General features: G+C 31.2%; 1 protein-coding gene across 1 annotated transcript in view; it reads left to right on the forward strand.

Annotated features, from left to right (window-relative positions):
- The window catches only part of Smp_181150 (putative abc transporter), a gene marked incomplete at its 3' end in the record, with an annotated part of 41,061 nt that extends 20,015 nt beyond the window's left edge, over nucleotides 1–21,046 (forward strand). The window contains exons 7-13 of the mRNA XM_018794957.1: nucleotides 918–1,019; nucleotides 5,572–5,664; nucleotides 8,097–8,265; nucleotides 12,218–12,318; nucleotides 13,601–13,756; nucleotides 19,681–19,824; nucleotides 20,828–21,046. Coding sequence (XP_018649317.1) covers nucleotides 918–1,019; nucleotides 5,572–5,664; nucleotides 8,097–8,265; nucleotides 12,218–12,318; nucleotides 13,601–13,756; nucleotides 19,681–19,824; nucleotides 20,828–21,046 — 984 coding nt within the window. The remainder of the gene's footprint in view (nucleotides 1–917; nucleotides 1,020–5,571; nucleotides 5,665–8,096; nucleotides 8,266–12,217; nucleotides 12,319–13,600; nucleotides 13,757–19,680; nucleotides 19,825–20,827) is intronic.
- Nucleotides 21,047–24,271: the final 3,225 nt, after the last annotated feature.

Genomic DNA, 24,271 nt, shown 5'->3' on the forward strand with positions numbered 1-24,271 from the left:
GTTGTTTAACTTATTATATTTTTGCTTTTTTAATTGTGAAAAATAATATTAAATTAACAAATTCATGATAGGGATTTTCAATCATTCATTATGGAATCTACAGTAGGTTCTCAAACATGATTTAATAAAAGGTTATACCTCAGATTAGTAATTCTGTATAATACCTGTGTAATTACAGCCTTTTATTTTCAAACGAATGTCCATCACAGTAAAATCTTTAATTTTGACTTTATACAGTTTATACTTAATGAGATTCAATAACATGGGTTAAAAGAAAAATAAACTACTTTTAGCAGAATAAATGAATTAGCGTTTGGCAGTGAATTCCAGAACGCCTGTTCTTGGCCTATTTGAAACTGGTCAACTGGATATATCTTTGTTCCGGTGTTGATGTTCACAACCTTGGCCCTAATAGCCATTTACTTGTGAAACGAGTATGTCGTTTGTATCATTAGTAGAAAAAGTTTGAGTTATTCCGGGATAAACATCAACACTGACATCCAATTACATCCGTCTGACTAATCCCAAATAGGATGAAATGTGCATGCTGAGTTGCACTACTAGCTACAATCCGTCTATTTTATAAAATGCTTGTAAAAAACGGATACATTGAGGTAATCTGCACAGAAGGTATATATTTTAACAAAGACTAATGAAAATTCAGTCTTATTTATCAACAACAGGATAATCTGAACTCTTTCTAAAAATAATGATATGCCTTTTTTGTATGAATCATTGTAATGAATCAGATATGAATCCGACATTTCCTTATGATCAGTAAGGTGTGAATTTGAAAGATATCATACACGTTTGAAGTGTAAAAAGTAGTGCATTATTTAAATATATATTAGAAATAAAGTAAATTGCATATTTTTTTGCTATTTATTTTATATATTTATTTACTTTTAACTTCAAAGCAAGAATCACCATCACATATTGAAATGTCTGTACTTCTACCTCATCCTAATGGTCCTATACATACCATAGATCAAGGTCTAGTCAATTCAGATTGTATAAAAGTGAGTTATATTATTGTGTTTATCTTTCTGAACAATGTTCACTGTTTGATTATGTAATTCCGCAAACATAGATTACAGTAAATCACAAACGAATAGCCTATTTGTAATTTAAGCCATCAAAATGAATTATAATTAGATCTGTAAGTTATATTTAACAATCCATTTCACTAGCATGTCTTACAAACATCAAGTAAGTTTACGAGTCTGTGGTAATGTTGGACGTTTTGAATGTAACCAACTTATATATATATATATATATATATATATATAGGGTGAATCAATTCAAGAATAATCCTTGTTTTTATAAGATTTCATCTGTTATGATAAGCCTAATAATTTCAGTGATATTAAATACAATCGGTAGTCCTAATTATTGATACTTAAATGGATTACTATCCTTTTTCCAATAAGCTACACTTTCATGACCTAAGATCATTTACAAAAATAATATACCAGTTCACGTTGAAATGCAATTTAAACACGTCATTTGAAGTAAAATCATCACCTTGCAAGTGATATTATATAAATATATTTTTAAACGATAAAGGGCGACTTTGGAGAAAGCAGTAGAGTTTCAGTTAACCTTAAACATAAGGATTTTAAGTTTAAAAATATTCTTTCTATTAGTTCAAACTGTAGATAAACTACCTGTCAGTGTGAACTTTTCATTTTCTTGACAAGCATTCTATTTACATTCTGTGAGATAGAACATTTAATGTTTACACTTCACTACAGCATATTACATTGAAATAGATCAGTCAAACATCATTCGCATGCTTAAAACGTATAAATGAATTAAAATTTAGACAAAAATATGTTATCTAACATACAAATAAAACTTAGTTTTGTTAAGATGATTTTCATAAATTAAAAGAAAATATTAATTTTGTTCTTTTTCTAAATGTCTTTTATGTAAAACATAAGTCTAAAATATTTAAACGTAATTATAGATAATTTAGACTATTTAGTTAACCTGTAGATTTTACGATGATGCGTATCAAAAGTTGTAATGTAACTATATATTTGTTTAAATAGTTCATTGGTTGTTATCTTACAATAAGAACAGGTAACAATGTTATTATTCACTTAGTATTACTTGTTTGAATCTTCCCATTGATGTTTAGGACTGAAACTGGTCAGTCTCTTATTGGCATATGTGCATACTGTGCGTATTGCCTCGACATAGCCTTCATTCATAAGCATTATAAGCAAAAATGGATAGTGGCTAGTAGTGGAATCCAGGACGCGCGTTTCGTCTTATTTGGGACTCGTTAGCTGGATGTATCTGCATCTCAGAGTTGATGTTCACTCTGGGACTCGAACCCAGTACCTTTCGCTTCAAACGCCAACGCAGTTATCGACTCCAATCCCATAGTGGTTGAGGTAGTAAGAGTATAAGAAGTAATCGGAAAGATTATGGTTTGAAGGGTTAATTGCCTAGAAATGTATTTTACAATCAATTTTAAAAGTAGATAGTTGTTTGGTAAATAATAGCTTTTCATTGGTTTATCATTGCACTTCTATAAAGTTGGTAATGTGAATTTTGAACTGAAATAGATATTAAATTGAAAAATGAATGGCATTTTTCAACAACAAAAAAAACAAGCAAACTAGCAAACATCAATTAATTAAGATGAAATAATAGAAAAGAAAAGAACTATTTTCTAGCTATTTTTGTCATCGCCCAGTGCTTCTCTTTCTCTATACCTATTTATTATAATTAGTGCAAAGTTTAAAGCATCTTACAGATATTCGAAAGGAAAATATAATTGTAAGCAATTATCTAAGTACTTTACTTTAGACAAGTGAATATCTTAATTGATATGAAGTATGCGTGAGTAGACGAATAAAATAAGAAGGTTATATAAGATTTTCGATTATGTATGAAATAAATGAAATCATGACTGTGCATATTAACGACAATTGAGAGCATTATCAGCTTAGTTGAGTTGGATGCTGAATACCTGTATATTATCTTTCTTTATTATACTACTGTAATAAATAACTTTGGTTGGCGAATAACATATAACTAATGCATATGTTTCACTAAAGAGACATTTTAAACATTACTTCAGCATTCTAATAGAAGGTTTTTCAACCTTTGTTAGTGGGATAATCAAGCCATATACAAACACGTATTAACTGTATATGAATAATGATCAAAATGGACTTAAAGTGTTTGGCGGTGATCATGTCAAGAAGTGTTGCCTATTTATATTTTTTTATATATTATCAACTTTAGAGTAAGGTAAAGCAAATATTAAGTGTATTGTAGTGATTCTCGTCTCATTCATATAGCTGAAATCATACGAATTCGTACATTTCACCCCAATTTACGTGTACAGAAGAAATTTGTAACCCCCTATTCCTTCCATGGCCGGATATAAATTAACAAACGACATTATTATTTTTTTAATTTTATTTTTAATTTTATCATTAACATTACTTTCGCATCCGTTATTTGTTTTTATCAGAAGGGGTTTTGTGGAGATTTTAGTAATTTTATAGTTGAATTCCTGAGTCAATTGAAGCTAAACCACCATAGAAAACCTGTTATTTGTTTGTAATTTTCCGCCTCTTTCTATTTGTATTCTTCACTATCTAATTATTTACACACTTCTTATTACGTAATGGTTTTGATGTTTCATGATGACTATTCCAAATCTATTTACCCACGTTTGACCTCCTACTTCTAATGTTTAACGATTGATAAGACTTTTGTTATCGTAACTTAATATTCTTACTACTACCAGTACACCTGTCTTCCCAATATCAACTTGTACTTTTAACTATTATGCCCGTTGACGTAATGTGTTTCATTGTGATTATTGACTCGAATTGCCTTGATTGGTTAAACATATTCGTATAAATATTCATGTATATTAGAGTAAAGCCTGATGACAATCTAATTGAAAACAATTGTTCGCTTATATATGTTGTTCTGATTCACAATCACAAATTTATAAAGTTTACTTAAGTAGGGTTAAGAATTTGACTTTTAATAATTTGGTTGGATTTGTGAATATTCTACGGGAGCTAATTACGTAAACATTTATAAAATGTGCCACTCATTGTGAGAATGAAACTGCGAAACATCTTTCTGAACTCTGTAGAATTTTCCTTTATATAGTTATCATGACGAATAGATTACAGCTTAAAATAGCCCTCTGTTTATAAACCTACACGTAGGAATAAAAATAAATCCTAACAGCTATTTAGATAATGATAATATTCTATGATAAATGTTTTATTAGAGTATGAATGGAATATTCAGTTAATTGTTCTGTTTCATTTGTATATAGTCAATTATATATTATCTAGATATTCGTTGATACACCCAAAGTGTTGTTAACTATTTGTTTATTGAAAAAGACTTAATACGTTCAATGGTCTATTGTCTAGAGCATTTTTCTCTTACCAATATAGCTTGTCTTTCCATTGTTATTTTGCAAAAACAACTAATTGGTTTATTATCTATCTACCCCGTAGACGAATCTTTTATAGAAAATAATAACAGGACAGAAACTGATTTTTATTATATATATACGCTTTTACTGTTAGCTTACTATTACATACTTTATCCAGTTCACTGATTAAAGATGTACGTCTAAATTGTAACCATATGTAAATAGAAGGCTACCTTTCATAACCTGTTATCAAACAATCTTTTTCATCTTAAACTTCCCTTTGGCTCTTTACTGGCTCTGTTCACAATTACGGTGAAAGTTTAGTGACTTGTTCTATGGGTGAGAATATCTTTGATGGTGCTATGTTGTTTAAATAACGCTTCCAGTTACACTGATACGGTAACAGATATTTGTACTCTTCGTGATGTTATGAAGATTAAGCTGATTTTAATTCATTAAACAAAGTGATTTTTTTTCTGTTAGCTTAGTGTCACCCTAGTAACCTTAGACCAGTTACTGAAAGTGCCATCCAGGAGAATTCGATGATTTAATGAATGGATTTTGAATCGTCTGAGTAAATAAAATGAATACCGATCGGTAGATGTAGTTCAACTATACTGTGTTTCCGAATGCAGGTTTTTAACGAGGCACCATTATGGATTCGAATCCCTTAACACTACTTACGTTTACATACAATCTGTTAGCTTAACACTTTCGGTTCCACATCACAAGTCTCTTACACACCAAAGCAAATGCCTACTTTAAAGACTGTCAATGTTGATTGGAAGACCTATTTAGCATATAATGAACCAGAGACCCATGGACCTATTTATATTCGATAATTTTGATGTTTGATTATATTTCCTTGAAAAATCTTGAACCAAATTGCTAGGCGAAACGTTGGATTTACTTCAAATTCACTTGCTGATATTTTATAAATTCATTCTTCCTCTTTAATATCTAAATTATCTTGTTTTAAAAAATATTTGACCCATTCATTCAGTTTCATCGAATTGTAAAGTTATTCAAGTCTTCTTTATGACTGAAAGATCACTATTAAAGTATAGCACACGTAATAAGTATATAAGAATATTATCTTTGTTTTATGTTTAGTGAAATAAATCCATTTCTACTTCCATTTTTAGTACGATGATCCTAGTCGAGAGTTTGCTGCAAATCAGTTAACCCAATTTCGGGTTCTACTGGTGAGAAATATACTTTCCATTATGCGTGATTCAGTAAGTCACACAATTTATACCAGTTTATCATAATAATTACGGTGTTATCGAACAATACTTAAAAATGCTTTACTTATGAGAGTATATTTACATATACCGATTTGTTTCATCTAACATGTCACTGAGATAATCCCAATATCTTCTCAGTTAGTACCAATAAGCTTTCAGTTTTTACTTTATATTCAAGCTGGTTATCTTCTCTCTACTTTAGATGTATATGTAATCAAGATCGTGTTAAATCACTACACTTCTGACTTATTCCTTTCGTTGTATATTTGGCGAATGCAATGGAAAGGATAAGGACTACTCTTCACTTGATTTTTTACACAGTAAAAATAACGGAGAAGATAATAACTAATAGTTGGACAAATGACTTATCAGTAAGAGCACATGACTCATGAATTCAACCATAACTTAGGGATTCCTTATCATTATTCTAATTACATAACTTTATTACTTAAGTAAACTAACTAACTAGGAGTTTATAAACTACTGAAAATAGTTTGGTAATTACGATAAACATATTAGCTCGAAGATCAAAACTAATATTCCTCAGTATGAATGTGTCTTCGATGATAATTCGATAACAATTAATCTTTGGATTTACGTACAAAGTCTACAGACTTTTCGGTTTGAAAAGTAAACAAATATCTGTATACAGTTCAGTTTCTTGATCAACCTAAAATAGAATCATTCGACAGTGGTAGTTAGATCCGTACTACTTAAATGGACATCATTGCTATTTCGAACTGATGTAAGTTAGGGATCAATATCTGTTCTGGATATGGTTAAAACATTTTATTTCAAGAAATTATTTAGAGTTCTGACAGTTTCAAGACCGGAGAGAGGAAAAAGGAGCAAATGTCATCAGTTAATAAGTCACTAACTGGATGTCATAATTTTCTTATGATGTTACACAAAATGGTTTACAGTCAGAAATGTTATCTGTTATAAGATTGTGTGTTGAAACGATGATCTACTTGTCGTAGGCATGAAATATCCGAGTTTTTATATATGAGGAATTAAATATGTACAGTTAACAGTTTTCATTACTCTTTAAATTTACCAAAAAAGTTCGTTTGACTGTTCTATCTGAATTCATATTTCATTTACATAATGTTTAGTGTTATTTTCTCAGTTTCTCAAAATATCTATTTCTAAGCCTTATTTCTTTTATTCAGAAGATAATGGATGTATTATTTCTAAGTTGAAGATATTTGAAAATTTTTAGGTAGAAAAGTACTTACATTCTCATTCACTTTTCTATTTATTGACTATTATTTTAATCACATGTTATTGAACAAAAAGCAGTTTCTTAACCTGTTCTCTAATTCTCAACCTTTCGTTTATGTTTTCTTCCCTTTATTGATTTATTCTCTTGGTGATTATCATACCAGTATGAGACTGTATTTAATTCGCTTCATATTTCCCTTAATCCGTTCATTACTACACTTTTTTTCCCATTTTCCTTATAAATATTTCAATAATATTTATTTGCTTAGGTTGAGTATTTGTTTGATAAACTGTTGTATGATTTCCATTTAATCAGCTTCATCAAAAACTAAAATACCTTGTGATAATTGATGAGAAACATTTCTTTTTGTCATTTAAAAATTCTACTTCATTTCTGACTGAAACAACGACTAGTTTTTATTTAAACCAACCGACTGTCTACATCTGCAAATCCCAACTTCTAACAAAACTTTAACAATGCAGCTATGACTACAGTCTATATGGAATGGTTTATTTAAAATGATAGTCTGTATATTACGGCTAGCTTAAAGTCTCATTCCGGATGGAGATTACATAACGATTGAAACTGGATATTAAAAACCCTTTTAATCAGTGAAATGATAATTCAAACTACCGTTTTCCATATGCATAAACGAATAGCTGCTTAAGACTTTCTAAACAACACGCTTTTTACTCGCAGTTATAATAAAAGTCAACAAAGTGGAGATCCTTTTAAAATTTATGGCAAAGGTGTATTTAATTAGAAAAATCTTAAAATATACGCGAACAGGCGTCCATGTATTATTCTATTTACAATCTAAATTTTTAATAGCATTTAAGAAAGGGTACGTGACTAGCAACTGAATCCAAGATTCACCTTTGGTCCAATTTGAGACTCGTCAGCTGCATGCACCTACATCGAAATTATCAACAAAAGGATAATCCAGTCTATTTCAAATCGGATTAAGTTTAATAGTCTTGTTTATACTTGGCGAAATAGGTTGATGCAAATAGTTTAAACTTGTGTTGTAAAACAGAATAAGCTAATTACTGATAATCGAGACTGAAGATCATTTGTTTAAAGTTAACAATCAATTAAATTCATTTATCAAAACATTAAATTGTTTATAAATCACCAGTATATATAACTACTGATTATTTTATTCGATTATCACATCTTTTCTTCAATATTTTTTTAGACATTGACACATCTGCGTTTGGTTTCACATATTGTTGTTGGAATATTAATCGGTGTTTTATATTTTCGCGTCGGTAATTTGGGTTATGAAGTGATAAGTAATGCAGCATTCGTCTTCTTTACTTTGCTATTCCTTATGTTTGCTTCATTAATGCCAACTGTGATGACATGTAAGTATAAGTGATTATTTCTGATCTCTAGCAATGTTCTGTTATGATAAACTCAAACCAAATATTTATTGGTACACAGGTTTGTGGATATTATAGAATGCTATTGATTTTACGACATCATCCAAGTTAGCCAACCACTGGAAACCAGGAAATACTGTACAGTTGTTTCGTCCTGTTATGGGATACCTCAAAAGTGTGCATCCACGGTACAACCAGGGATCAAAATCAGAATATTTGATCTTGTGTGTGGGCGCTTAACCTCCGAGTCATAATTATTTGTGAATTCTTGTTCCATTGTTATTAAAGCAAATGAACTTCATAGTAACTGCTAATAAACTTTACCTTGTATTCATATTGCAATATTTTCCCTATTTCTGGTAATAGCTGATGGTAAGGGCCATTATTTAACTTTGAACTCTACTGTTTTTTACAAAATGTTTGATATTAACTCTGCTAATCTTATCAGAAACACATGCAAAACAGAACTATTCTCAAGCAGATATTATACAAAGCTACTAAAGATTTTGTTTTAGTAGAAATTTTCCTATTATAACTCACTTGGTGTTAAAGTCTTCAAGCAAATCATCAATCATGTGAAATTATGTATACTCGGCGATAACTTATTTTTTCAGAACAGGAGATGAAAAGTGATTGCCTAAATATTCTCATTATAACTTTACTTGCATAAAACTAGGAAAGCCAGGATAAAGGAATATTAACCTTTCCATTAAAATTCAAATAATATGCTTCATTGTCTTAGTCGTATATAAAATGTTTTTACTCATCATACCAGCAAAAAATTATCAGGAGCACATACTTTACCAGACATAAGTAAATTTGGTTGAAGTTAGACATTAACACCATCGGATGCCGGCTCAGTGGTCTGTCGCTTAAGTGCTCTGGTGCGAGACTGGTAGTTCCTGGGTTCGAATCTCGCGAGGCGAAATCGTGGATGCGCACTGTTGAAAAGTCCTACAATAGGACGAAACGGCCGTCCAGTGCTTCAAGGTTTTCCATGGCGGTCTAGCTTCAATCGACTCATGATCTCAACCATGAAAATAAGTAAATTTATTTGCTGAGCATATAACATACTACTTACTTTTAAATTCAGGTACCTCACAAGTAATCATACTTATATTAAACTTCACAGTGTTTTGTTGAACTAGAATAGATTATTCAAATATTCCATCAGAATCGAATGCTTTTAGGAATCATTTGTCTAATCAAGTTAAACAACCCGTATAATTCAGCTTATCTGTTTAGGGAGAATAAAGTTTGGATAAGATGATAAAGGATTATTAGAACATCAAAAATATTGAATAAAATTTATCAGAAAGTAATTGGAAGATAAACAAAACACGAAAAACATAATTTAAACTAATGCATACAAATATATTTGATAAAATCTAAATTAGGCTACAGGAAATTATTTCTTTTTCAATTAGTTAATAACAGTCACAAAATTCACCTTATTACTAACTAATCACTAGATACGGAATGTACAAAAAATCGATAACCTTTATTGCTATTTAGGTTATCAGGTTAGTTAACTCATTTATCCACTAAAAGCTTATTTCACCAATCAAAAACAACAACAGAATAGTCAAATAAAAAAAATGAAATTTTTGCATATTACTGAAGACTAATTGTTTGCTTTCAGTTGATTTGCATTTATGTAACATGATGTAGTAAATACCTAATCGGAATCACTTATCTATAAGCTGTATATAGATCCTATAACATTAAAGCGCTCACAGTTGTTTGGAATGTAACGTGTGTTGGCGAACCAGTGAAAATTATAGGTCGATCGATGGATGTTTATTTTGTCCACATGATAGAATTAAAGTTTTAAATTATTACAATGAGTACTATACTATAAAATCAATGAGCTGGAATCTGGTGGTTGTCATTTTTAATAGTTTTTTCGATTGTCAGTTTGAAATAAGCATCCATTTTCCGACTATACAGTAGCATATTATTCCAGGTTAACTCGATGCCTAAATAAATTCGATACAGAAAAAAAGTCCTACGAAAAATTCTATTAGGTAATGCAGTTGCATAATTATGGACTATTTTCCAGGTAGGAAGTTTCTAAAACTCATTTTTCTTAGTGCTTTATAATGAATTAGATATCGATCGCTTAAGAAGAGCCTATCACATTTTTAGAAAATCGTCATTGATAAACAGTTTAATATCAATTCACCATTTTAATTTGGTGAACATGATACAATAAAAAACATTTTATCTTGGGATCAGACATATAGGCAGTTATAAGTTCAAAAATAAAGTTAACAAAATTTAAATCGTAAAAATAAATAATCATTTGTATTACACAACAGAGAGAAATGAAGGAAAATTAGCTACCTTGTAACTTGACTGAATATTTGTTACTTTATATCCCATAATGTAATGAGTTAAGGTTTTATATGTGAATGACAGTTATGATTCGCTGAAACGATCAACCGAGGAATGTTAGACTGCCACTATTCATCGGGAAGCACTGAACAACCATTCGATCCCTGTATAGGGCTCTGGAGCAGTAAGTATCCATGATTTCTCAGGTGGAAATCGAACCCAAGACTTTCTGTTTTGCGTGCGATCGCTTAACCTCTAAACCATTTAGCCGGCATCTAACGGTAATGATGTCTACCCCCAATCAATCCACTACATTGAGCCACCCAGCGCTTCCAATTGTTCAGTGGTGATCCAACATTGATCAGTTCATGATTTTAGTAAAGCTCAGAAATCTTCAAAAACCTATACAGATAGTTTTGGTTCAATCGGTTATAGGTTCTACCTCCCGAATCCAGTCCTAGTTGAGCTTTGTGACTACAGTAGTTTAACACATCCTATTCATAGAAGTCACGTTACCGCACCACTGCCAGTCGGTTATAAATAACATAGAATCTGTCGCATATATCCATAGATTGAAGTTATCATATCACTTGGAGATAGAATTATCAAGATAAATCCTAGAAAAGTCTCATTGTCAGTAGTAGAAAAAAGTAGTAGATTATTTTGTGGTGTTGGTTTCGTGGTAGAAAATAACCTCGTAAACAATGTCTTTTCATCGAAAATTCATGCTTAAATAATGCGAGATACTTATCTCAGAACAGCAAGTGTTGATAATAGTCTAGATCTTCAAATAATTCGTATTTTGATAATTCAACGCTGAAATTAAATTGTGCAGAAAAAGTGTTACAAAATATTCAAAGCAATTATTCTTGATGTTCCGATCATCAAGTAAGCACTGATTTTACATTCACTTTGAAACTCTAATAATTTTTCCCATTGCTAAAAATAATTAAAATATTGATTGGTTGAAGTTAAACATTAACATCGTTGGATGCTGGCTCAGTGGTCTAGAGGTCAAGTGTTCTGACGCTAGACCGAAGTTCTTGGGGTCAAGTCCCACGTCGGCAATCGTGGATGCGCACTGCTTAGGAGTCCTATAATAGGACGAAACGGCCGTGCAGTGCTTCCAGGCTTCCAATAATGGTCTAACATCGATATGTTCATGATATCAATCTAAAACATTGACATTTTGACCCTTCTGCACTGATGCGTTGTTATGCTAGAACAGAAAATTTGGAAATTTCATTTCACATAGACGATATTCCGGTCCAGAGAAATTGGTTGATAAACGTGTCAATCGACTGTTTGCTTGGTACTTGAGACCTACGACACACAGTCATTAGCGGTTGACATTTATGATAGCTGTCACATAATTCAATAGGAATTCCTGATTTCTGAGACCTAGTTCATGATGACAGTTTTAACCGAGTCGAAAAACAATGAAAAATAATGTCAATTAATCGAAGGTTGTAAAATAAAGCAGAATTAAGCATAAATAAATTTCATGTTGATAAAGGAAACAGTTTACATTTAATATATCCCATTAGTTTTGCTAACCTAACAGTTGCCCCCAAGGCATGTTGATTACTTTTTCCAGTTCCTCTTGAAATATCAATATTCTTCCGTGAACATCTAAATTCCTGGTATAGTTTAAAAGCCTATTACATGGCAAAGTCATTGGCTGATGTACCATTCCAAGTAAGTCTTAATTATTTGTACATTTTAAACTTACGAACTTCTTATTACATTTTTAATATTACTTTGCATGAGTTCAACAGTTAATTTCTACAAATGAGCCTAGTATTGTTGCATTTTGTAGGGGATTCGTAAAACACCTGATTTAATTCAAGTCCAGCGACTGGATAATCATGTTAAACGTTTATTCAGTTTTGAATCCTAAGAGGGACTCAGTTAGAAATCAATAATGCTGAGTTGATTAACAGAAACCAAAGAAGAAAAATTGGACACTAGTTATTTCCTACTGATCAAATAATAAAAGTGGATCTTTTTAGCTTTGTGTGAAAATAACGTAGACTATACACGATTACATTCCTGTCATTGTTCAGTTCGCTGTCAGAATAATTTATGTATCTAAATGAATATCTAAATGAATGTACGTTCCTACAATGTGATGACTCAAACCAGTGGTTGAAGGTTGATTTTAATGATGAAAATATAATATTCATAGATAATTAGATTACTTACTAAGTGTACGTTCAAAGTGATGGGATCCCATACTATAAATGAGAAAACAATTAAATTTGCCATCACGCAATAGCAAACACTGTCTTATTGTTTTATTTTTTGAGGAATTGAGCTGTTAGTTAAACAACTGCCTAGAATCGTGTTCAACTGTGTTACATAATAAAATCTCTCATGATGTTCAACAGACAAATATTTTCTATAAGCTTTTGTAATACTCCTTATAAACAAACGTGATTTCTAAATGATTGATAGCTGAATGATAACCAATGTTATGTTTGTCTGGGCCACTAGCCTGAGTGACCCAACACGTGCACTATTTTGAGATGTTATTTGTTTGCAAGTGGTCAGTGACTTCGAATCACTAAAACTAGTGTTCACCATTAAACTCAACCGACAGGATTCTATTAGCGCCAAGGGATTAGACAGACATAACATTGATCACTGCTCAGCGATCGATCAGTTGCCAATATCTCAGTCGTACAGAAGGTAAGTTGTGGATAGAATGGCTTATTGATAACATCTCAGACTATGAAGTTGGTCAACATTGTTCTAAACACTACAGAGAGCATGAGTTCTCTCAAGATTGCAATAACGAGTACCAGCAAGCATGCAACTTTGTTCCAAAGTTTCCTGTCGACTACTTTCAATAACCTAGTCTGACATCGTTTATTTTGAATGTACTGATCCTCCATAATTTTTCTCATCTACTGATTACCTATGTAAAGAATACGTTACGTAAATTAATTCACTTGCTTTGTATATTTCCCTTTACTAGATATTTTTTCGTATTGTCTACGCTAGTATTACATATTGGATGACTGAACAACCAAATGATGCTTTAAGATTTATTCAATTTCTTATCATATCGATTCAAACATCTTTAGTTGGTCAATCATTAGGTCTTGTTATTGGTACAGCTACTTCATTACAGGTTAGCTAGATGATAAGATGTACACATTGTTTTGTTTTTTAAATGCCAAAAGTTTATTGACATGATTCTCGTACTTTGTAAAGCAAATATTTTATTTTTATTTTATACTGCACCACTCGTGTTATAATTTTGGTTATATTCTATCACAATTAATGTTAATCACAATATTAGCTGAATCCTCAATTCATTCATTTTGAATAATGTTTTGTAAGCAGTAATATAATCCAAATTTCCCAACTTACTTTTTTATACTACCAGGTCACTTGGTAAATTTAAACAAAACAAAAACAACAAGGTTTTCAGAATAAGATCAATTCATCAGTCTATTTCACGACTGCTCATCGACTGCATACGACCTAGAATCACAATTAATAATAAAATTATTAACACACATTAGTTTATAAAGTTTAAATTGATGTTCGAAACGTAACCATAATCATTATAAACAGAACAATAGGGATACAAAGTGTATGAATAAAGATAATCAAAACTGATGTGTATTTATTTGTTAGAACGTGATGTGGAGTTACTGATAATCATAATCAAAACAACAAAGGTTATGTAAAGGTAAGGAAATCAATAGGTGGTTGGATAATAGCTTAACATGATCTTAGTATAAGACGGGAACAATGATGAAAGTCTTGAGAAAAGTGTGTGTTGGAACGAAAAACGTACAGTACAGTACTTGAGGTTTGACAGCTTTTTCCGTATCACTTACAAAGTGTATTGTCAAATGGTTTTCCAACGGAGCTTGTTAGTCATCCCCAAATGATAAAACTAATGAGGAATTGGGTATCCTAAAAAACACCTCATAAAATATAAATACCCGGAGAAATCCACGCCGAAAAACGGACAATACCATTACAAGGATGATTGGCTATTAGCTGTTGGAAGGAAGCCTATCTTTGTCCTCCTTTTGTTCAGGCGAGATGATATTTCAGGAGGAATCGACTGAGAAGCCTAGACAGCATTGATAAAAGCTTCCCTGTTGCTCAATTGGTTTCACCATACAACACCAGGTGTTCGTTATACCATTCTTAGGTAGATCAATACACTTCAGACATCGCCTTTAATTGCGTCCATGGATTCCATGCATCTACGGTAATAGGTTTATAGGAAGGAGCTCTTAAAGGTTTTCTGAATACGTTCCTTGGAACCTACAGTAGAAAGGAAGTAAAACCTTTAAAAGTGCAATCCTCAGACACCTTTAGGGAAGTGAACATGAAGTATGAGTAATGCATTTAAAACAACTAGCGGACAAAAAACATCGATCTTATTTCGTTTGGCAGAGGCAATCGCTATCAAACATTTTCGACCTCACTTATGTATACAGAAGAGAAGTGTGATTAGCTTTTCCTTCCCAATGTGAATGCATATTTGTCTGAGAACCTTCGTTAATTCCAATTTTTAATTATTTTCAACCTTGTTCCCAACTTTTTATTTTTCTTTCGTCTTCTGATATTCGTCGCTTACATACTATGATTGATGTTCAAATAATTGTTTATTTTATCATGTTGAGAGATTACGCAACCACTTGTTAATTATTTACTTTTACATAACCTCTGAATTATTACTTTCCAGTACATTGACCATAACTATATTTATTAATACACTTTGTATCTCTATTCTCTCTTATGTATACTAAACGTTTGTTAATAATCAAATTAATATTTATAATTTTTGGTCGTACGTAGCTAATGAGAAATCGTGAAATAGACAGACGAATTGATTTTATTTTGCAAACTTTATTGTTCTTGCTGTGTGTTTTTTTCATTTAATGTAATTCCTTTGACTAAAGGGAAATTAACAACTACGCAATATTAATTCACATGAAAATCATTATACCAAAAGTTTATTCATGTCAAAATGATGTATGTTTTACACACTAAAAGTTGAATAGCCTTTATATAAATTAATATCAGAAGGAGTTTTGTGGACATTATTGTAATTTTAATAGTTGAGATCATAGTTAATAGTTGAAGCTAGGCCACCATGGAAAACCTGGAAGCACTGGACGGCCGTTTCGTTCCATTGTGGGACTCCTCAGCAGTGCGCATCCACGATCCCGTCTCGCGAGAATCGAACACAGGACCTATCAGTTTCGTGCGTGAGCGCTTAACCACTAGACCACTGAGCCGACATCCAACGGTGTTAATGTCTAACTTCAACCGAAATTGAGCGGCACATCTACCAATGTCTTGGAAGGCTGGGTCGTGGGTGCACACTGCTGAGGAGTCCCACAATAGGACGAAACAGCCGTCCAATGCTTCCATAAATTAATAACTATTGTAAAACCTGCTTTTAAATTGTTGAGTTTATTCATATTATTTAGTAATATTTTTTAAATTCTTATTATATGCGCTTACAATAAATTAAAAATTTGTATTAACTGTTGTTTTAAAATATTGAAACACCAAAATTTTTAGAAGTTTCAGTCTTTACAACTGAATCAGTATTAACAGGATGATAAAGAATAAAGCTGCTGTAACCAGTGGTGTCAGAGTGTCGATAGTAATATTCAATCTTCCTATATAAAACTTCAACCGACTACTTGAGAGAAAGGAAATAGTGAGATAAAACCCTATCATGGTAAAAAAAAACATATAAATTTACTATCAAACAACTTTGAGAAGGTATTCATCGAAAAGAGATTTCTTCACCCAATTAATCACCCTTGTTCTTTTTTTACACCCTAATGAGTGTATTCCACCTATTATTTTATTATTTGTTTTGTGCATTATGATATTATTTTGAACTGGATAAAGCACACACGCAAACTATCTAGAATTTTCAGATCAAGTTTTTTCGAAAAAAAAAGAATTCGACCTGACCTACTTTTTCTTGTCCTTAAAAACTATTCTTACAGACTAAAATACTGTAAGAAGATCCATTTACATTATTTATATAAAACGAGTATCCCTACAATGTATTTAATAGTTGCTTATGTGTTTGTGTCATTTTTAATTTTCAAAAATTTTCATTCAATAATAAACTTTTATAATAGTAAACTAAATGAATATTATAAAAAATGAACAATGTTTGAGCTCAAACATTGTTCATTTTTGAATATTTTATGGGGATCTTTAAACTGCTAGAATATTATAAAAGTTAAAAAATATAATCCAAAGCAGATGAACTGTGATTTCAGTTATTCGATTTCTAAGTCACTGTAAGACTAAACGAAAAGTGTTAGCTTATGCACACATTGAAAATCATTTATGTATATGCGACTATAAATCTAATTGATTGGATTTTGTATTTTAAATGAAACGTATCTTAGACTTCATCCGGAATATTTATCATCGTTTAGTAATAAGATATCTTCTTGAAGATCTCTCTTTCATTGAGCGTTTATATATCGAAATTTTAAAAATTATTTTCATATTCGCTTACATAATAATCATGAAATCAATATTATTTATATTTGATGATAGCACATAGATAAAACTTATATCACACTATGGTTTTTTGAGACGTATCATATCCTTAAGTCAACTATTCATCAGTTGTTCGCTTTTTAAAGTCGGGACCTAATATAATGTATTATTGAATGAATAAATGTGAATTTATATGGATATTCTGCAATAGTTACTAAATAAAAGAGTATTCATGAGTTTATACCTTTTTAATATAAGAGGAAAGTTTATAAAGACGACTGGTTGCTTGATTCTTTCACTGCCACTAGACGGTTTTCACTTATTGTTAGCATACAAGATTTCCATGGGTTCGGTTACGAGATGTATCGTGTGTGTTCTTAGCAGTAGGAATTAAACAGTGGGACGAAGATGCTATCCGTTACCTACATGAATTTCAGTGGTTGTCTAGTTATGATCAGTTCATGACGGAAACTATCTTTAAAATTTACATACTAACTAATGATATATGGAAATGAGATTTTGGCCTCAACAAATAATGAGTCCCTGGAAATCTGACTTAGTAGATCACTTCTCATATGTTATTATTTCATAAAGCAGTTTGATTCTTTTATTAAGTCTGACCATGGCAGAAACATTCACGTTTTTTATCAGAAGCCAGTCCTGCTCAAAATTCTACAAGCTAACTGATAATCGAACACTTGTTATTTTCTTACCACTTAGCCATTTTCCAGTACCTTATGTTTTTCCATTTTGGAATCAGTAATACCGTGTGAAAAACATCAAACGATATTTACTTCCTTTCTTACAAGGTATAATTAAAATGAATAACTCTTTTTACACAAATTTTGTGACAAAGGAAGTCGCCAATCAGGAATCAACCAATACTCAGCTTGTTTTTTTTTGGAGTTATTATTGATGTGTCAATGCCATTCATCAAAGCAACTGCAACGAAAACTATCGATATTACATTTAAGTAGACTATGAAATAATTAGCAATTATAAAAATATGCAATAATCACCTGAATAAGCTGTTTATTCTGAATATCATGTTACTGAGTAACTTGAATCCGAAAATCTGAGAAGAGAAAGAAATAGAGGTGAAGAAAAATTAAAAAATTCCTTATATTGATTATTTTGGTTGCAGAAAAACTTTGTATTCTCTGTCATATCCATTGTCACCCACCTGAATCAATTATTCAAAAAAACCTGAGTATACAATAAAAAAGCAATAACAACGTACTATTTGGGACTCGTCAGCTGGATGTACCCGCATCTCAGAGTTGATGTTCACTCTGGGACTCAAACCCAGTACCGTTCGCTTCGAACGCCATCGATTTATCCACTTAGCTACTAAGTCCTGATAGCCACTTGCTTGTGCAATATGGTGAAGTTTAAGTCCATTTGGCATTGTTTACTTTCATCTTCAACGTTTAGAACTGCAATTAATCAGTTTGTTGTTAGCATATGTACATCCCGGAGTGAATATCAACTCTGAGATGCAGGTACATCCAGCTGACGAGTGCCTAATAGGAGGAAACGTGTGTTCATGATTCCATGGCTAGTCCCCATCCATCTTTGTGTTATTAAATTCGTGATTTAAGGTAATATCGAGTCAGTATGCACATATGCACACTTGCAGTCCTTAACAACAATGAGAAATTACGAGCAAACAATACCAAATGAATAACAACGTACGACGTAATTTTTTTCTCGAAAATTATTTGTTCAAAATATTCTGTTTATTCACGTGTAATTGGATATTGACTTGATATTTTCAATAAAATTCTCATACTCCGAATTATTTAAGGTATTTTGTGTATGCGACACTGTTTTCTTGTGGTTGGACTGAATTCAACCTGCATATGATAATTTATTTAAACGGACTACAAGTTTAATATTTTCAAAAATATCGTAATCTATCGGCACTTTTTTATATATCCTTTTATTACTCTCACATACAAAAACAATAATATATGTACACAGCACTTAACAAATTTTCATATTTCATCTGACATACACTGAAGTATTCTTGTTCACTTTCACTATTTGAAAAGTTCCTAAAAGTGAAACTATGTCAATGGTTTCATTTATAGCTATCTATTCGAATGGTGCTAGGAACTCAACAAATGGGTGCACGTACATATCAGGGTTGGTTTATACTTTGATACTTGAACTTTCTCCCGATTAGTTTAGCACAAAACCTGACCAGATTCTGTTCTGAATATTATTGATAAGTAAATTCAAACCGCAGATTTCATACTGTACAAGGAACACATCTAAGATATCAATCTTAAGTGGAATTCTGAAAGAGTTTTGTATCTTGAATGGTGCTTAAATTTGAGTGAGTAGCTTCATTCATGTTTTCATCATACTTTGTACAGAAAGATAATATTTGACATTACAAATGTTTGTTTTATATTTAATTACATTACATCCAACTATTTGTACATATGTAATTAATAAGAGTGGTATACTATTACATGTACTACTTTTGTGTCTGAGAATATTAGTATAATTAAGATTTAAATTGTATATTATTTTACACAGGTTGCTGTATTTCTAGGACCTGTAACGGGAATTCCTATACTATTATTCTCTGGGTTTTTTCTCAATTTATATGCTATACCGAAGTATTTACAATGGATTTCTTTTTTATCATTTACCCGATATTCATTTTCGGGAGCAATCAAAGTAAGTTATGTACATGTTATCACGTATTTTTTATCATTAATTCATCCATATATAATGTCCATATCTGAACGCTTTATCCATTAAGCTATCTTACAGTAGACTGGGTGGATAGTCATGTGCTTTCTCCTATTTATTATTTGATTATCCAACCAATATAAAAATATGACTGAATTAACAACAGTTCTGTAAACTATTTTAAACCGAAACAGACCACTCAACATGAGTATTTGTAAATTCAAGGGACAGTGATAACACAGGATAACTCATTATTTATAGTTTCATTTAAACTTATTATTCATATTTCCTACCTAGATGAAGAAATCAGATCAGAGGTATTTTTTATCGCCAAGTTGAGTAGTATGTTTCAATCACCACTGTAGATGAACTGAGTGGATATCATTTTATGTTCAGCAAAATTTCAAGAATCTGGACGTAACTTTTCAGACTTTATCATAACTCTGATAGAGGAAATAATGCAACAGTTACCTTCTTTCAGACCGTTATTATGCGACTATCGATACAAAGTTACAGTAAGTTGTTAAGCTTGTGGATAGAAAGAAGGGTATAAAATCATAAGCAAAGTGCTGAAAACTATCAGCCATTTTTTATAGTTGACAGAGAATTATGGTACACTTGTTATTCGTTTTCATTTTCCTCTTCATCATTTCATGCACAATTACATTCACTTATTCAAATGAACGTAACGATGGAGCAGTTAGCCTTAATTTTCTAGTTCATATAACTCAGGTACCATTCTGTTAAGCTACAAATCTTTATCAGACTAAGATTTCCATTAGCTTATTCACTATATATATTATTCAAAAAGACAGGAAAACATTGGTAGTTCCTTCACGAATATTTTAGATTACATGAATTACTCAGTAAACATTGTAATTAAGATATCTACCAGTCAATAAAACCATACAAATGTTATCGCTTATTACATCAACATTGATTGTTATAAATGTACGTTAAGATTGATTATAATTTTCAACTTTTCTAGATTATTTATGGAAATAATCGTACAGATCTTGATTGCGATCGTAAACGAATAAATAAGATGAGTTATCCTTGTCTTGGCAAACCAGCAATGATATTTCAAGCATTAAATATTCCAGATTATAGTGTTTCTATCGATTTCGGTGTATTATGCATCTTTTTCCTTTTTTTAAGAATACTTGGTTATTATATACTTCGATGGCGTATACGTCGTCGGCGTTGATCGTGACAATAAAATTTTTATTTATAATCTCCTGCTAATAAAATCATCTGTCTCAGAAATATAATTTATATATTCACAGAATATTGTATGCAATTGATTTTCATGAAATTTCAGTTCTTTCTTTACCACTTGAGCGTTTATGTGTGCGTATGTTCAGAACATATGTCATGTATTATGCGCTTCCTTTCATGGGAGATTTCATCTTCAGGTTGTGTTTACTTATCTATTCTTATGTTTATCTGTTTATACTAGACATTACGAATTTACATACGATTGACGAGCTCTAAATGTGATTAAAAATGTTCACTGGTTATTGCATTTCAATCCAATCAATATTTTTTATTGTAAATTACTAATTGGTATTTTATAACTGCCATTTGACCTAATCATTGTTTTTAAGAAGACAACTTACATTTTTCGACAAAGATTGTACACAATTTCCTTTTCTTTTAAGATTAATGATTTTATTCTTCAATGATTTATATTCCATTAGTGAAATTAACTATTTACCATTTAGAAATATAACTATTTCAGCATAAGCTCATTTGGTGCAGAATAAAACATGTATATCCTTCTTTCATTGTTGATTTTATCATTATATGATAATTAGTACTCTTCTTGAATAATAATAATAATAATAGTGATAACACCCAACTAATTACACGGATTCCTTCCGTTCTCTATTTATTAAATATTTTTTCGATTTAAAAAAAACAAACTTTATTTCATCATAATTAGGGTTATAATATTCAGTTGTATTTATTCATTATTCGACTTGAATCAGAAGACTATTCTGTGAATATGTTGACTGTCTTTTTCTCTTTTTTTTTAATGTTAATTCCATTAGGAATGAGTTTCTGTTTCAATTCTATTCTTCTTTATATTATCAGTCATTTTCTTTAACATTATATTATTTCCTCATGTGTATTTGTACAAGAATGTAAAATTGATTACCTAAAATGTATTAAATATATATGTTTGCTTTAAGTGATTATTGAAATTTTGTATCTACGTTATTTATATAATGATGGTAATAAGTTTATTTACTGTATATCTGTGACAAAACATAATGTTAAACACACATTTACTCATTTGTACATTACAGAATAAGCTTATTGTCATATAGTGAACTCTATTTCACTAAAATTATGTTAGACAGTATATAAAAAACAATGTGAACGCCATTTGATTACACACTACTGATAAATTAAACCTTTTCAGCAAGCAATAATTATCTAATCAAAGATATTGAGTTGTCTTACTCGTTGACAGACCAAACATCACATTATTAGTCATTATTTATGTCACTTTAAAATGTTGTATTAAGTAAAACAAGGTATTAGTTCACTCATATGTAAATGTACAGTGTTTATGTTTGGGTTTTGTGTTACTTTCCTTTATCTATGTAACAAAGAAAGATTCCGAACAATTGTAGGTATTAGATGAAAACCAATTAGTCAAACTACACATTAAAAGTTAGTAGTCACATAAATTGATTCCCATCTTTGATTCAGTTATTTTGAAAATTCTGCTTTATTTGTATATTTAAATTCAAGATTGGATAATTTGACGATGTCTGTGAGTATCAGCCAACAAATTATTTAGTATATGTGTATATATCCAGGAAGACGATTTAGACATTGTTTTCTTGTTTATTTCTAATCATATTATTGTACTTAGGCTTATGTGCCCCCCAAATGCCCTGGTACAGCCGATAGTGGGGATAGTTAGCTCTCCCTCACAAAATACTCTCACATGGCCACGCAAATATATAGCCTCTGACAGGGAAGTCCTACTCACTGCCTTCGCGTGGCGGAGGTGTTGTTCACGAAATTGAGAGGACGGAAAGCGAATGTCCGGTGCTTTAACCGGATCGGTGGACACGGAAAGTTCACCTAGGGGAGTTGGAAAACCCTGATTCCAAACCAATGGTGCACATGGGCTCCAGGATCCTGTGAGAACAAATGGCGTATGAATCAATCGTTGGTTACCGGCTACCATAGGACTGCATCTCCTCACGATGCTCCACTGTCTTGTGAATCAGACCTTTAGGTCAAAGGCTCCGGGTGTGGCCCCCTAAGAAAACCACCTGTTTCAGTCTGGGCGCCTGGGCAGTATCACAGCCCTCACACAAATCAAATAAGATTTGTGCGGCGTATATGTATCTGGTGCCCCTTTGTACCAATATTTATGTGTTTAAATATAAATAAAAAATAAACAGGCTTATGTAATCAAATTATACTAATTAATAACATATTCTGGACATCTCCAACATGTTCCTTTTTGATAAATAAATTAATAAGTATAATCATGTATAAGAATAATCGTAAAATCGTAAAATGAATTTTATATTTGTTTGAAATAGTGACAAGTGAATAATCACATGAATAGTACCATGTATATGAAAGTCGACAAGCGATTCAACTTTTTTTTGTTCCCATCATATGTTTTATAAAATTAATAATGATAAATATTATAATTATTTTATAATAAACTTTTCTAAAAAAAAAATCACACCATGAAGTTGTACTATAACAAGAAAACATACGATAAATATAAACTGGATAGCTCGATTATTTGCACTATAAAGAGAGAGTTTCGACCTTTTTGATAAAAACATGTATATTTTTCAAAAAAAAAATGGTAGAGAGGTTGGAATGCCGATTAGTGTGTGTTTAGCTGTTGGAATATTCACACATAATTGACTAAAATTTTCCCATAAACTATCGGATCATTTGCTCCTGTTAAGAAAATGTATCGAGGATTTTACCAGGAAATTTAATCAACAGATTAAAGGCGATCACCCTTTGTTGTTTGTAAAACGTTAAACGAAACCAATACATACGTTTTCCATTCCACATGGTCGGTAATTCTATGCCATTCGTACTTACAAACAAACTTCAAAAGATATGTATAGTATCTGTATTTCTACCTTGGCTGTAGAAGACTTAATAAATGGTTAAACCATTCCTTTATACCTGTTTTGTTTATCCGTTTTTTTTAGCCCATTGAGTATTTCCTGATTACCGTTTGCGTATTCGGAATAATCACTTAACTCCACCTTTTATTGATTAATAAGATTTATTTTTCCAGGTCTACGCCTAATCGCTGTGTTAAAATAGTGGTTCACGTTGTCATGCTGTCGTTATTATTCTTGTCACTATGACTACACCTGTCACCTTACTATTTATAGTTTTTACTTATTTCATAATACTAAGTGTATAG

Source organism: Schistosoma mansoni, chromosome 1, assembly GCF_000237925.1.
Source record: "Schistosoma mansoni strain Puerto Rico chromosome 1, complete genome".
In the NCBI taxonomy this organism is placed as follows: domain Eukaryota; kingdom Metazoa; phylum Platyhelminthes; class Trematoda; order Strigeidida; family Schistosomatidae; genus Schistosoma; species Schistosoma mansoni.